Genomic DNA, 13,761 nt, shown 5'->3' with positions numbered 1-13,761 from the left:
AACCGCTGGCTGGCCTGAAGAACCCAGAACTAGGAACTGTATATATCCTTAGCGGTTGAACTAACTTTATTACTGTAAATCATATATTGGTCTTATATGGAAGACCTAGGTTCGATTTCCAATAATTATTTTTGCTTGCAAGGCAAAGTGAAACTAATGCGAACATGTGTCTGCTTATAGGTAATTCTGTTTATACTAATAATAGTTTTTTTGATTTATTGAAGTGAAACTTAAATCACAAAACCCAAGTTGTAATAAAAATAAACGTCAATCTAAAAACAGAAAACAATGAGTGACTATAATTTATTGCCCACAGCAAGAATATTAAACAGTTGGACTTACCCATAAGCAGTTTTCAGATCTAAACTGGCAACCTTTTGGCATAGAACCTTCCTGTGTTCCATTTTCAATTTTGACATGTGCCCCTCGAATATTTCCTTGCACGGTTTCCGCTTTGCTTGGCAGCATTCCATTTTCGAAAATTCGTTCGCGATCTCCTTTTGCATGTCCTTGTATTGCTTCATCGTCATGGACGTGCTCGGTATTCGTTCCCGCGTTTTCTTGTCTGTGGTTTCAGGTACTTCGTCTATGACCCAGCTTGGATAGTCTTCTAGCGATGGTATGTCTTGACACTTCTCATAGTCACTATTGTACATTGGCGATGACGTTTGCGTTTGGGGTGATAATGAATAATCTGAATGGTTTGTGTAAAAGACTGTTGAGTCCGAAATGGGGCTTGGGACATTTTCTGAGCGCGGGGGCGTGGGGAATACGTTCAAAGTGTCAAATTCAGGATTCCGAAGGCATTCGGGGAATAATTCGAGCGTGTCATATTCTGTTAACGTGTTTGAACTGGATATTTCCATTGGGTTGGCATTTTGATAGCTGAACCCGCCAATGAGGGTATCTGTGGGGGGCTCTACTATCCTTGGTATTGCGGCTTGGTTAAAAAAGTCAGCTAGGATATTCTCAGTGGTGTTTTCATTGACAAATTCGTCTGCTAGGTCAAGAAAGGTCGATAGATCTTCATTATTATAATCTCTAACATTCGTGTCAACTAATTCTATAACTTTGCTTAAATATGTGTTGTCTGTCCGTGTGTTTTCGTTCACAATAACTTGCCCGCCGGAGAATGTTTGTTTATTAACTTGGTTGATCTGAAATTATGAATCTGTTAATAATTTTAACGGATAAATAAATTTACAATTGGTTCAGTTTCAACTCTTACGATACCACGCCTTTTAAATAAATTTAATCAGTTGCACTTTCAACTTTCTTTATACCGCCCATGGACACTCACATTGCCAGAAAATTCGCAAGTGTTTTGGCGACCTCTCAATTATAAACATTAAACTAAGTAACAGACTTTAGTTATCAATTAGATTTAGTTTTGTTTAATTGGGAAAATATAATGTTTTTATAAATTTTATACAAGGGCAAGAAATTAATTTTGACTAAAAGTCTTTTGAGGCTATAAATAATGCGTAGCGGTTTATAGTTATAGTGAAAGCGTACCTAACTGCCGATTAATAACTGTATTATGAATAGTTTCTTATTAAATTTGTACCTAAGCAATTATTTAAATCATGTTAAAACGATATTTGCCAACTATAATAAACAATTCGATAGCCTTAAGAAGAGAGCAATGAATATATTGTTTACCTGTCTGCATTCAGTTTCCCGCGAATATGGATGTGGCGGCGTTAAAAACTGGTTCCTAATCGGTCCCCTCGATATCAACACTATCTGTTTCTTTTTCCTTCTACCCTCACAGATATCGTCCTCCGAATCCACTGTTTCATTTTTCTCCGAGAAGCCACTGTCTTCTGACGTCTGCGAGTCGATTTTCGAGCGCCTTCCTTCGTTCAATTTAAAGTTATTGAAGCTGTCTTCAGAAAGCTGCGAGTCATTTCTTTCTTTTAGAAAACTCGCTTCGGAGACTTCTGAATTTTTCCGCTTATCATCTATTATTTTGTATGTGAAATTACTGAACTCGTCTTCTTCCTCTTGCTTTATTTTGAGGTTTTTAATGTCTTCTAGGAGTTCACTAACTGGGACTACTTTGATCGGTTCTACTTTATGTGTGTCTTCATCTTTTATTTCCTTTTTCTCTTTTTGTTTATCTTTTTTGAAGAGCGCCTGGAACGGCTTTTTTAATAAGTCCTTGATCGATTTCTTTTGTGACGCCATTTCAGTGTTAACTGTAGCGTGTTTAGCGCTACCCATAGTTATTTAAAGGCACTATCGTCCCATTTAATCTGAAAACAAAAATGTTAAATTTAAAATAAGATCCATTGATTGTTTTAATTAAAAATCTTTCTAACGCCTGGCATACTAGTACATTAGCATAAAAAGAAAAATCAAAAGATTTAATGTCTTAAGCACTGATAGACAAACGAAACGAAAAGATATATGATATGTAAATGTTGTCTATTGTCTATTATATATATCTATCTATATATCTAAGTCTATTGACAAAAAAGTCTAAAACAAAGGAGCGTAATGATATCTATATTGCAGTAATTCAGGGTTAAAATCATTGTTTCCTTTAATAGTATAGTAATAGGTAACATTGTCCATAGTTTGATTAAGATAGAAAATTGTAGATATATGAAAATCATGTATGATAAGATATTAAATGTAGTATAGATACCATTATCTATTTCAATGTTATTAAAGATGAGATAATTGTATTAGATTAACAATTTTATACTACAAAATTTATCAGTTTTAGATAGGTATAACAGCGTCAGAGATTCCACAAATACATTCAAACAGTATTTGAATGGAAGATGTGTTCGGCTCCAAAGACATATTTGGAACGACGAACATTGTTTGAATGTTATTCTAGTAGCTAATGTATGCGTCGAAAGACATTATCGTAACGTACATTATTATAAGGACGTATACGAATTGACGAAACGATGACTATGAGAGAGTATAGAGACATTGATCTTAAAGTGAGTCGGAAAGCAAAACGATTCTATTAAAATGACGATTCAGTGCCCGTTCCACCGTCCAAGTACTCTAGACTAGAGTTTCTTATAGCGAAATACAAAGTTCTTGATTCATACAGTTTTTTTTTTAAATTTAGATACAGTTTTTTTTATTTAGATACCGTTTTTTTAAATTTAGATACCGTTTTTTTTTAATTTAGATACCATTTTTTTTTAATTTAGATACCGTTTTTAATCACTAGTTTCGCAACGACACGCGCGAGGCAAAATTAAAAACGGTATCTCTGTAGTTATTAGATGTTTAAAAGTACCGGTGCTGTTCTGATATTACAATTATTAACTTAGACGTCAAAATAGTTTGGAATCTCGAAAAGTTTGGATGAGTTTTCAATTACAGTAACGTTTTAATATTTTATCGTCACCATTTAAGTTAAAACTCAAGGTATTTGACATTTCTAGGTTGCAAGTTTGACATTTCGATGTTAATTAAGGCAGTAAGTTGTTTATGTACACGATTACTAAATTTAACTGGAATAACACATTTGTTTACTGACTTCAAAAACCCAAAGAATACGTGCAATGTTTTCTAACTACTCCACCTCCACTGGTGAAATTTGCAGGGTTTTTATATATTACTTAATTTAACATTATTAATAGTTGATCGTTGTCAACACGTTGATCAAATCGATACAATTTCGTTACGTCAATTATTCTATACAGGATAGTAGCTATGAAAAACTGTCGAGTTGTAATGACTTGGCTACTTCTGTGTTAATATGCTATGAGTCACACCAGTTCAAGGGCAATAAGGATTAATAGGTTTTATCAGTATTAATATATTATCACCCTGAAGAGGTTGGGGGGTATTGGTTGGTACGTCGGTTCGCCCAGCGTTGTGCACAATAAACGTGCGTAGAACAGACGATGGAGTCGGCCTGTCTTAGGCGGAAATTTGTCAATCGCATTAGGAGCTATTCGCACCTTCCCCAATTGTCAAGAAGGATATTGGTTAACTCGATATAAACAGCAGGAGAATACTTGGAAGACTATTGGAAAAGATGGAGACATCTGGAAAGGGTTGGAAGAAGCCTTCTCCCAAAGGCGAACAAATTACTAACAACATTAAGTGATAAGTAATTACATACTAACATTTGAAATGAAACTTAATGATAGTGGAGCACGGTTTCAATGCACCTATGGGATATGTGTGACGACGAAGGCCAAGGTTATTTGCGATACCAGAACCAGTTTACACCGATCTCAGTTAAAAACGTTGCGTCTACTGAATGCTGTCTGCAACATCGACATCTAATCTTTACTGTATTATATAGTATTTATTAGAATTATATATTTTATTTTCAACGCCGAATTATCGAATTGGCTTACTGTAAGGATAGTATGTATGGCAATAAATAAATTGGGTACCAGACGGGTGACTCGATCATTCCTAGTAAAGGATAAATTGTCTGTATGAGGCTAATTTTACCCACTTAAGAATCTCATCAAAAATAGATATATATAATGAAACGAGAAACGAAATGAAAAATTGTTTGGACTTACGGGAGTTATCTAGTTAGCGAGTTTTGAAGTTCAAAAAAACCACACATAAACATACAAAATAACAAAAATCAAAGAGAAAAAATTAAATAAAAGATATACATAATGAGAGGTCTATATTTTTTTCCTTTTTCCATTCGTTTCGTCTCAAGCATGTAATGCGTGTGTCCTGTGTAATGTAATGTTGTCTGTTGTAATGTAAATGGCCCTGGCTCTGCAGATTTTTTTTGGGCGGGTTAAAAACTAGATTTCCTGGGATTTTTGTTGAGTTAATAGATTCATTTTGTAGCTGCGACTAAAATTAGACTTTATTTAATTAATTTATTCATGTTGACTCTGATACCATAAATATGTAAACCAAGGTTTTTATCACAGTACCCGTTTTTGGGTAAGCCCCAGATTTAATAGATATGTCAAATCATTTTACCGACACCAAAAACCCGAAGGATTTTTTCTGACAGCAGGAAATTTGAAATCAACCTAATTTTGAACTAGGATTGCCATCTTTATTTTAATAAAAATTTAACTAAATGTAACCTTAAAAAACTTTTATAAATTTTTGAGTTCATGTAAAGCCAATTTAACTTAAACCAAATAGATCGTCATAGAATAATCTAAAATTGAATTTATTTAAGATATTATCCGCCCAATTGTGGACTCATTTTCCTTATTATTTAATTATACCTTTATATTGGAGGTCAATGCCATGACGCAATCTTTCCCGATTATTGAGGGGCGAGTTTTAAGACCAATTTTTAGTTGCACAGATCCGATATTCACTTGTTTCTCCTGTTCTGGCCTGTTATACGTCCTAACTGTATCTATGAATATAGGCAGATCATTAAGTCTACAGTTCTCTATAATCTCCATAAGGTTTTACAATCTTTTAGATTTGCTTTATGAATCATAAGATGTTCTTTCTAATAGGGAAGTAGGTGATCAGCCATCTGTATTGGACGGAGTGTCTACTTCCTCTAAGGCATCCTTACGATGAATTTCGTAATCTCACGGACAAGTCCTAAATGCAGACATTGATTCGAATACCAGAACTCAGAGTAGACACGCTCAAGAGATTTAGCAACGTGTAATTATAAGTATCATAAGTAGTTTAGGCAAGCTAAGGTATTGGGCATTGCTCAAAAAATCTTGGGCAACACTGATATAATCCCTCTTTGGTGTTGCCAAAGTATTGCACATATATCACGCAAACGTATATAAGTTTATCATTATGATAGAGGGATCACAGACCTCTGATTAATTGTGGGCAAACCCCAACTGTAATGTAAATAGCAAAATGATACTAATAAGTTTATAAATATATATTCAAATTTATCTTATATATTCGTCACTTAATATTCCAGGCATATTGGCTTGATATAAAATCGCAAATATTGTGTACCTGTGTATAGTACTATTATATACACAGTGTAACGTCCCTTGATTTTTTTTAATATATTGAAAATGTATTTCTTTTAAATAAATTTTCAATATATTAAAACAAATTGATTGACCGGAAAGGCTACGTACCCACAAAACAATTTGAGAATTGTGAAGGTAGACGCAAAAAATGTAATTGATATTCAATCTTATTACCGATAGAACGAAGCCTTTCTAAACTGCAAGTTAAATTAACAATAACTCAATTTAATGATAACATATCTGATTCAAATCAATTAATTACATTCACCTCAATCGATCGCGTATCTAGAATTTGACTGTTGGCATACGGCAATTAAAACGTACGGAACATACGGAAATATAGTATGATGGCGAAGTTCTCGCCTTTTCATCTCATCATGAACCAATTGACTAATTTTGATTTTATCAAATCATCAGGCAAGGAGCCCTATTAGCTTGGTGGTCGGTGTGCGACTCTCATTCGAGTCGTTCGACCCCTGACTGCACAAATGTCTGACATATAGACTATGTGCGCATTTATGTGTTATTGGATGATTTGCTTTTTAAAAGAGTACCGAGAGTTTTTACACCGACTTTTTCTATCGGCCTACATCCTCTGTCTTCTTTGCCGATGAGTAAAATATAAAACAAAGTTAATGACGTGGAATAAGTGATACCTGTATATCTTATGTTATATAATAAACGTATTTTTTATTTATTTATTTAACACGTTCAAGGAGAATATCATGAGGAAACCGGCTTAGACCCAATAAGCCAACGGCGTGTGGGGTCTGAAAACTCACCTACTTACCACAAGACCAAGTGGTTGTAAACACCTTTTAATGTAACTATTCTTATTTAAGACCATAACAAAGAGGATTCTCTATTCCCTCACATAAGAGGGGATCATAACAGGGGTAAAATGTTAGTGTTTAATTAATATTTAGGCGTTAAAAAGCATTTTCTTTAAATGTTATGTTAATAAAAGACAATAATATTTTTTAATTTACTTTTATGTTGGTTAACGTTAGGCTAATAACTGGCAAAACCTCAACGTTCTCTGGCCATATACGTCTGCCCTCGAAATACATAGCCGAACTTGGTAGAGATCTGGTCTGTACATCGTGCTAAAAACTCATTTCTTTTATGTCAAGTATTTTGTAGTGTTTAAAAATTTCTCTTCAAGATTAAAAAAAAATCCTTTAATTATAAACTGTAATATTTTTAGTTAAATTTAGCCTGCCTAACAAATATGTACGATACGTAACAATAACGAATCGTACAGAACGTACGTATTGAGTTGGCTGAATGCGTCGGTCGATGACCTGCGATGACGCACTAATCAAGTCTTGGAAAGTTGTTTTCAAATGCTAAAGCAATATTTGCGATGTAGAAAATGGCCTACCTTTTCTCTCATATTACATATAAAGTTTGTGAGGTTGTAGTTTAATCTATAATGAAGGGACCGAATTACACTAAGAATAGACAGCCATGTTATTTGTAACGATTATATCTTAATACGAAAAATGCAAAGACTTTTTTGTGGTACTTGGAATTGCAATGTAAAAAAACAAACGAACGTTGGAACGACCACATTTCCTTAGCGAAAAGATGTAGAGCTTTCGTGGTGACTTTAAAAATCAGTGATATGTCTAAGTCAATAACAACTTACTGTAGAATTTAATCCTAGGGTATTTTCAAGGTTTACGGGTTTTTTGCCCGTGAGAAGCCAGTTGGAGTAGCTAGTTTAAAATTCAACGTTCCAGTTCCATCATCAAAGCAACACTACCATGGTGAGTACTTCATGCACATGCAATAAAGTGACCATTTATTCTTCGACTCAAAACCGGACATTGGTTTAATTTAGGTCAAATAGTTGTCAATCAAAAAAAAAAAAGTTATTTATTTAGACAAAGTTGGCTTAAATGTTACGAATCACAAAATATAGGTATCGAAAATGTTTACTAATATTTATATCTATTAGAATAACAAATTTATTTTTATATAGGTGACGATTTGAAATAGGAGACTGTTGGCAGATTTATTAATATTCTGCTGTTTAAATTGTCAGTTGAGCAGTGTTGGCCTAGTGGCTTCAGCGTGCGACTCTCTCTCAGGTATGCCTGAGGTCGTAGGTTCGATTCCGGGCTGTGCACCAATGGACTTTCTTTCTATGTGCGCATTTAACATTTGTTCGAACGGTGAAGGAAAACATCGTGAGGAAACCGACATGTCTTAGACCCAAAAAAACGACGAAGTGTGTCAGGCACCGGAGGCTGATCACCTACTTGCCTATTACATTATAAAATGATCATGAAACAGATTCAGAAATCTGAGGCCAAGACCTAAAGAGGTTGTAGCGCTGATTTATTTATTTATTCTGTTTAAATTGTCGCGCGGTTTTAGAAAACGGGTCATTATTGCGTCCCACAGTTTATTACGGGGATACCGGGTCTCGTAATTGGAAAAAGGGACAATCCCCTTCAAAACGGGACGTCTGGCCACTTTAGTTATACATGATCAATTGTAAATCTAATAGATACCAGCTGTCCTTGACACACGTCGTCAACTTTTTGGGTCTAAGGCAAGCCGGTTTCCTCACGATAATTTCCTTCACAATTCGAGGGCATGTTAATTGCACCAATAAGACTGTCTATGAGCATAGACAGTCTATTGGTGCACAGCCAGGGATCGAACCTACGACCTAATTTGTTCTATAGTCAGTAATTAAATCTAAAATAGTTTTTAAAATGTAAATTAGCAGTTTATTAGAATTCGTCCGTAAATCGTTTAGCATAAGTAAATATATAAAGAATTACTAAGAAGCGAGGAAATTTATCAATGTCTTAATTTTCTCAGTATTTTCCCCACTTGGCACGTACTATTGTTTGTTGAGTAATCAACCAATGTATACATATATTCAGAGTAACATAGCATTTTATTAAATTTAACAACGTTATAATACTTATTTCAATAAAGTCGGCGGGGGGTTCTTTGATTTTCTTATTTTGTGATTACGTCAACAATAATTATGTATTACCCCACCCAGTCTATGCTTGAAAATGAAATGCATTTTCGAGGATATCTACAAACAATTTATACGTTTATATACTGTTATTTTTGAGAGCTTCGTTTACTTTTGCTGGCAAGAGGAATAGAGGGGGGGGGGAGATAAGTTGCAGTAAATACTTAATACCTAAACGGATCCACATACTTAAAAAAAATCACTAACGATTCAAAACTATACATTTACTAACAATCTTAAACATCTCAACCTATCCAATGTTAAGACGGAAAAAATTCCTATTATGCAAATGAATTATAAAATTGTAAGTGTTATGTAGTACATAAAATTATATCTCAAATGGCAGAGACTAGCAGCCCACGGTAACTAGGGGCAGTGCTTTCTTTTTAATTCAATTATTCTTAACCAGTATTTAGCTGTTTTACGAATGAAATATAACTTATTTATTGATAAATATGTATAAGTTTTATTTATTTACAAACATATTCGGCACATGTTCTATATCTTATTCTTTGAATGCTATTTTAAGCAACGTTTTGGCGAGGGCGGCAAAATTGTTTTGAGTTAAAACAATATATTACAACGCATACAGACACAACGCACATTGGACGGGGTCGAACCTACGATCTCAGGTAGGAGAGTCGCACGGTTATCCCACTAGGCCAACACGGTTTTTGTTAGTATTCACTTACTAGCTAAATGATAGTAGTATAATGATAGTCAGATAAAGCCTCCTCCAAGCCTACAGTATCTTTGCCAATAGTCGGCCAGTCTTTTCCTGCTATGGCTATAATTAATAACAACGTGGCATTACACCGGCAGGGTGTCTAGAAGAGTTTCAGAAAAATATGCATAAAGACTTTATAAAGAACATTTTTTCGTATAAATACTTTTACGATGGACGATTCATAAGCAAAAAAACCGTTACTACTTACTCACGTAAAACCTCAACGTTTGACAACAAAAAGTTAACATATTCGTATCATTTAAAATATGACAACAGCAGTTAAAAATAGGTCAAACATATTCCTGACGATATCATTTTCTGACCTCTAAACGGGCTTCACATATTGCAATGATGTCATTGAGGAAGCTCGCATGCGAGCTGCGCGTGGCCATATATATAAACAGATCTACCGATGTAGGATCAATGTGTGTTACAAATTCCTTAAGAAACCTGCGGCGATCACAATTTTATGTTCGCAATTTCGATTGTGGACGGATTAAGGGGAGTGGGGGGAGGGTTTAATCCCAGGACCATCTTGATTGATTCAAGTAAGTCTCCTTTCAAGGGCAGACCTAGGGCTCATCATTAAAGTGTATTTTAATAATATTGGTGTAAAGAGAACTCTCAGAAACACTTTTTGATGGCCAATGGCACTATTAGTTTTTACTTATGACCAAAGCCCTTAGAGATTTTTATTTAAATTACTTGAGAGCTAACATTCATGGCTCGCAGACATAAAATAATACAAAAATTAAAACAAAGAAAGCGTTCTAACCCTTAATTATGACCTTGACTTTATCGCAAACGTCTTGCATCATAGTACAATAATGAATCATGCGCCGGCCCTATCTATAAAAGATAATAATTTCTATCTCAGAGAATTACTAAGCGTAAATAAGTATTTAAAAAAGTCAGTCTTGTATATTTTTTGGTCGGCCCTTATGCGGACTATAGATATGATTATTGGGGCATTTATATAATGTTGATCAGATCTGACATTTGTCGAGATAAATAAGCACCGATTCCTGTATATCCAAAACGTTTTTGACACGATATACATAGCCATGCCGGTCTTATAGCAATGGTTTCAATCAGCTTAAATATTAAATTGTAAAGATAATTGAATGAAAATTCAAAATCTCTGCTTTCTGTTTGTTTTTCATAGGAATTAAAATGAAGAAATGCAGCAATACCAGCAACGTTGTCTTTTATATTATTCATGTAGTCATGTCAATAAATAACACATACTTAATATAATTATAACTTTATACTTTAATATAATATATTATAATTAACGAAAATATTACCCTAGTCTAATTTGCCTAGTTTAATTTAATACTCACAATCTATAAACAAAATCCAAACACACCGTTTTCCTGATTTACATAGTTCATTAATTAACCACAAAACTAAAATATGCACAAATATGTAAGAGGATTATAATCAATTCAAATGTATTAACGCGTCCGTCGCCAGTGAGCTCACGATAGGTACTGCATGTATGGTGTGATAAAAAACAGGAATTCTGTACAATTTACCGCTTTAAGCGCTTAAAAGATATTAACGACGCGATTAATTTCATCTCATCTCTTTACGCATAGGCGTATAAAAAGAGATGCAGATGCATTGAAACCGATCTCCAGCTCGATATTTAGATGGGGAGATTCGAGAATGATGTCTAGAGTCTGTGAGAGTTGGTGGCGCTGTGGGCAGTTGGGGGTGTAGTAGAGACCCATATAACGCTTGGTCCCAAGCAAAAGCAAGAGGGGAACCAAGAAAAGCTTATAGTATATTAACTCTATACAAAATGGACTTAGTACCAGACGTACCAGCAGATGATTAGAGGTTAACTGAAGCATGATCGCATAATTGGAAACAAATTAATACTTTAATCAATTTTATCATCGGACGTCGAGGCAGAATACGAAATTACATCGCCTCGATGTCCGTTGTTCCAATTGAGTGTTCTTTGAGGCACCTTTTGCCGGAACCAGAAGCCCAATTAAGTATTGCCAAATCAAGAGCGTCCCGGTTAAAGTAGTGTAATTCTTCAAGATGTAGCGTGGACTCAGTTTCTTCGGTCGTTGTGCGTTAATTCTGACTAAGCTTAGAAGTTTCCGGGGCTTCAAGGACCTCACTGGCCCGAGGATTTCTGCTTGTTACCAAGCCGCAACCTAGCCTTTCAATACTACGGGGGTGACTGAAGGTTTAGGTAATTGTGCCTTATGTAAATTAACTTAAGCAATTACTATTGTCTTAACAAAATCCACGCGTGCGCAGCTGCTGGCGTAAGGAGATAATGTCATGGCTAGTTTTGATTACGGTACTTAGCAAAACCTAAAAACCGGCATAACCATTTCAGATTCAATTTCATTGAATAAACATTCATAATTTTAAGAACCACTAAAGTTAAATTCGAACCTGTATACATACTGTACATCCTGTACTCATCGGCTAAGGAGACAGAGGGTGTAGGCCGAGAGAAAAAGCCGGCGTAAACTCTCGGTACCCTATTAAAAAAGCAAATCATCAAACAATACTTATTTTAAAACAAATATCTTAATATATATAAATCTCCTGTCACGATGTGTGTCCGCGATGGACTCCTAAACTACTTAACCGATTTTAAATTAAATTGTCACACCGTGGGCAGTCTGGTCCAACTTAAGAGATAGGATAGCTTAGATCTTTAATTATAGTCGCAATTTTATTTTATTGCAAATTATTTGTTTATTATTTGATACAATTCTAACAGATGGTGCTGTGTTAAAAGTACCAACGTTTCACATAAGCTATCTACCTTTCACATAAGTTCTCCTACCGTTTCCCTTGAATAGTATACTACTATGTAATTTAAAAAAAACCTTAGCCACAGCAACGCTTGGCCGAGTCTGCTAGTATACCGTGTATATATCTACACTGTTAGCCCAACCATGAGTATACATATGCGTAGTAGGTGACTAGAGCGGTTTTAATATCTGTCGATTTCTTAATTTCGCGAAGTGCATATGCAAATCTAGACAATTTCAATCTAACCTTATTTACATGATTTTTCCAGTTTATATGCGAATCTATGTCTAATCCCAGTAGTACTTTTGTACTTTTTCTATACTATAACCGTCATATGTCAAATCAATCGGTGTGTTTTGATAGGGTATTTATCTTATCTGTATTATCTTAATTGTGGGTTTTCCAATATTGTGTCAAATTTTATTTAAAATAAATATTACATTATTAATTTTGCACTCTTTGGGATAACACTTTATCCGACTACCAATTAAGTAGTTATTTTATTTTAACAAAAAAGTTTTGAACATGGGCCTTTTAAGAATTGGCACGCTCTCTTGACCGTCGACGACCAAAGTCAAATTGGTTCGAAAATCAGTGGTCAGCTGGTTCCACATATGGGTAAAACTGCAAAACGCTAGTTGCGAAAAGACACGACGTCGAGGTGATACGGGTATATTGTATTCCGCCACGCCGACCGATAATGAAACTTCACTAAATCATGTGTGACTTCCATCTGATCAGGCACACGTGGCTGCTGAAAACAGCCACAAGCAAAAACAGGCTTTATGGGTCTGATCATGCCGAATAGGCAAGTAGGTGATCAGCCTTCTGTGCCTGACTACCGCCGTCAACTTTTGGGTCTAAGTTTTCCTCATGATTTCTACCGTTCGAGGAATGCTAAAGCGTAGAGAGAAAGTCCACAGCACGCTGGAAGCACTACGCAACTCCTCTTATTTAGAGCATATATGACTATATATACAATTTGTTTCAAGTATGTATATATTCCTTTCACTTTATATCCACAGATTTATCTCAGATCTATATATTTTTCTTTTAATCATTGACACAAAACGCTTGCATTGTAATTACAATATTTAAAACCACCGGCTAGCTCAAATGTAAAGTGTATCGGGGAATTCCAAGCGTTTTAAAATATACAACATTTACAGCACACGATTTGATTACCAATCATGGCGAGTAGGGATACGATGATTTTTAACAATCCACGACAATTTTTTTTAGCTTTTAAAAACCTAAAACTCAGTAATAGCCTACAGTCCAGTGTTTCTCAACCTTTTTTGTCACGG

The 13,761-nt window shown here is 34.9% G+C and overlaps 1 protein-coding gene across 4 annotated transcripts in view; it reads right to left on the bottom strand.

Moving 5' to 3' along the window:
- LOC110996823 overlaps nt 1–13,761 on the bottom strand; it is a 28,054-nt gene that overhangs the window by 5,571 nt on the left and 8,722 nt on the right. Inside the window, exons 1-3 of one of the 4 annotated variants that reach the window (XM_022264681.2) lie at nt 11,008–11,167; nt 1,663–2,258; nt 343–1,157 (exon numbers count right to left, since the gene is read on the bottom strand). In XM_022264681.2, coding sequence (XP_022120373.2) covers nt 343–1,157; nt 1,663–2,226 — 1,379 coding nt within the window. In that variant the 5' untranslated portion in view covers nt 2,227–2,258; nt 11,008–11,167. Of the gene's footprint in view, nt 1–342; nt 1,158–1,662; nt 2,271–11,006; nt 11,168–13,761 lie in introns of those variants that run through there. The other 3 variants (XM_045633153.1, XM_022264683.2, XM_022264682.2) reach the window with 3 other exon arrangements.

Source organism: Pieris rapae, chromosome 22 (assembly GCF_905147795.1).
Source record: "Pieris rapae chromosome 22, ilPieRapa1.1, whole genome shotgun sequence".
Taxonomy (NCBI): Eukaryota; Metazoa; Arthropoda; class Insecta; order Lepidoptera; family Pieridae; genus Pieris; species Pieris rapae.
Note: the sequence above shows the minus strand (reverse complement) of the source record. Positions and strands in the feature narration are given on the sequence as shown.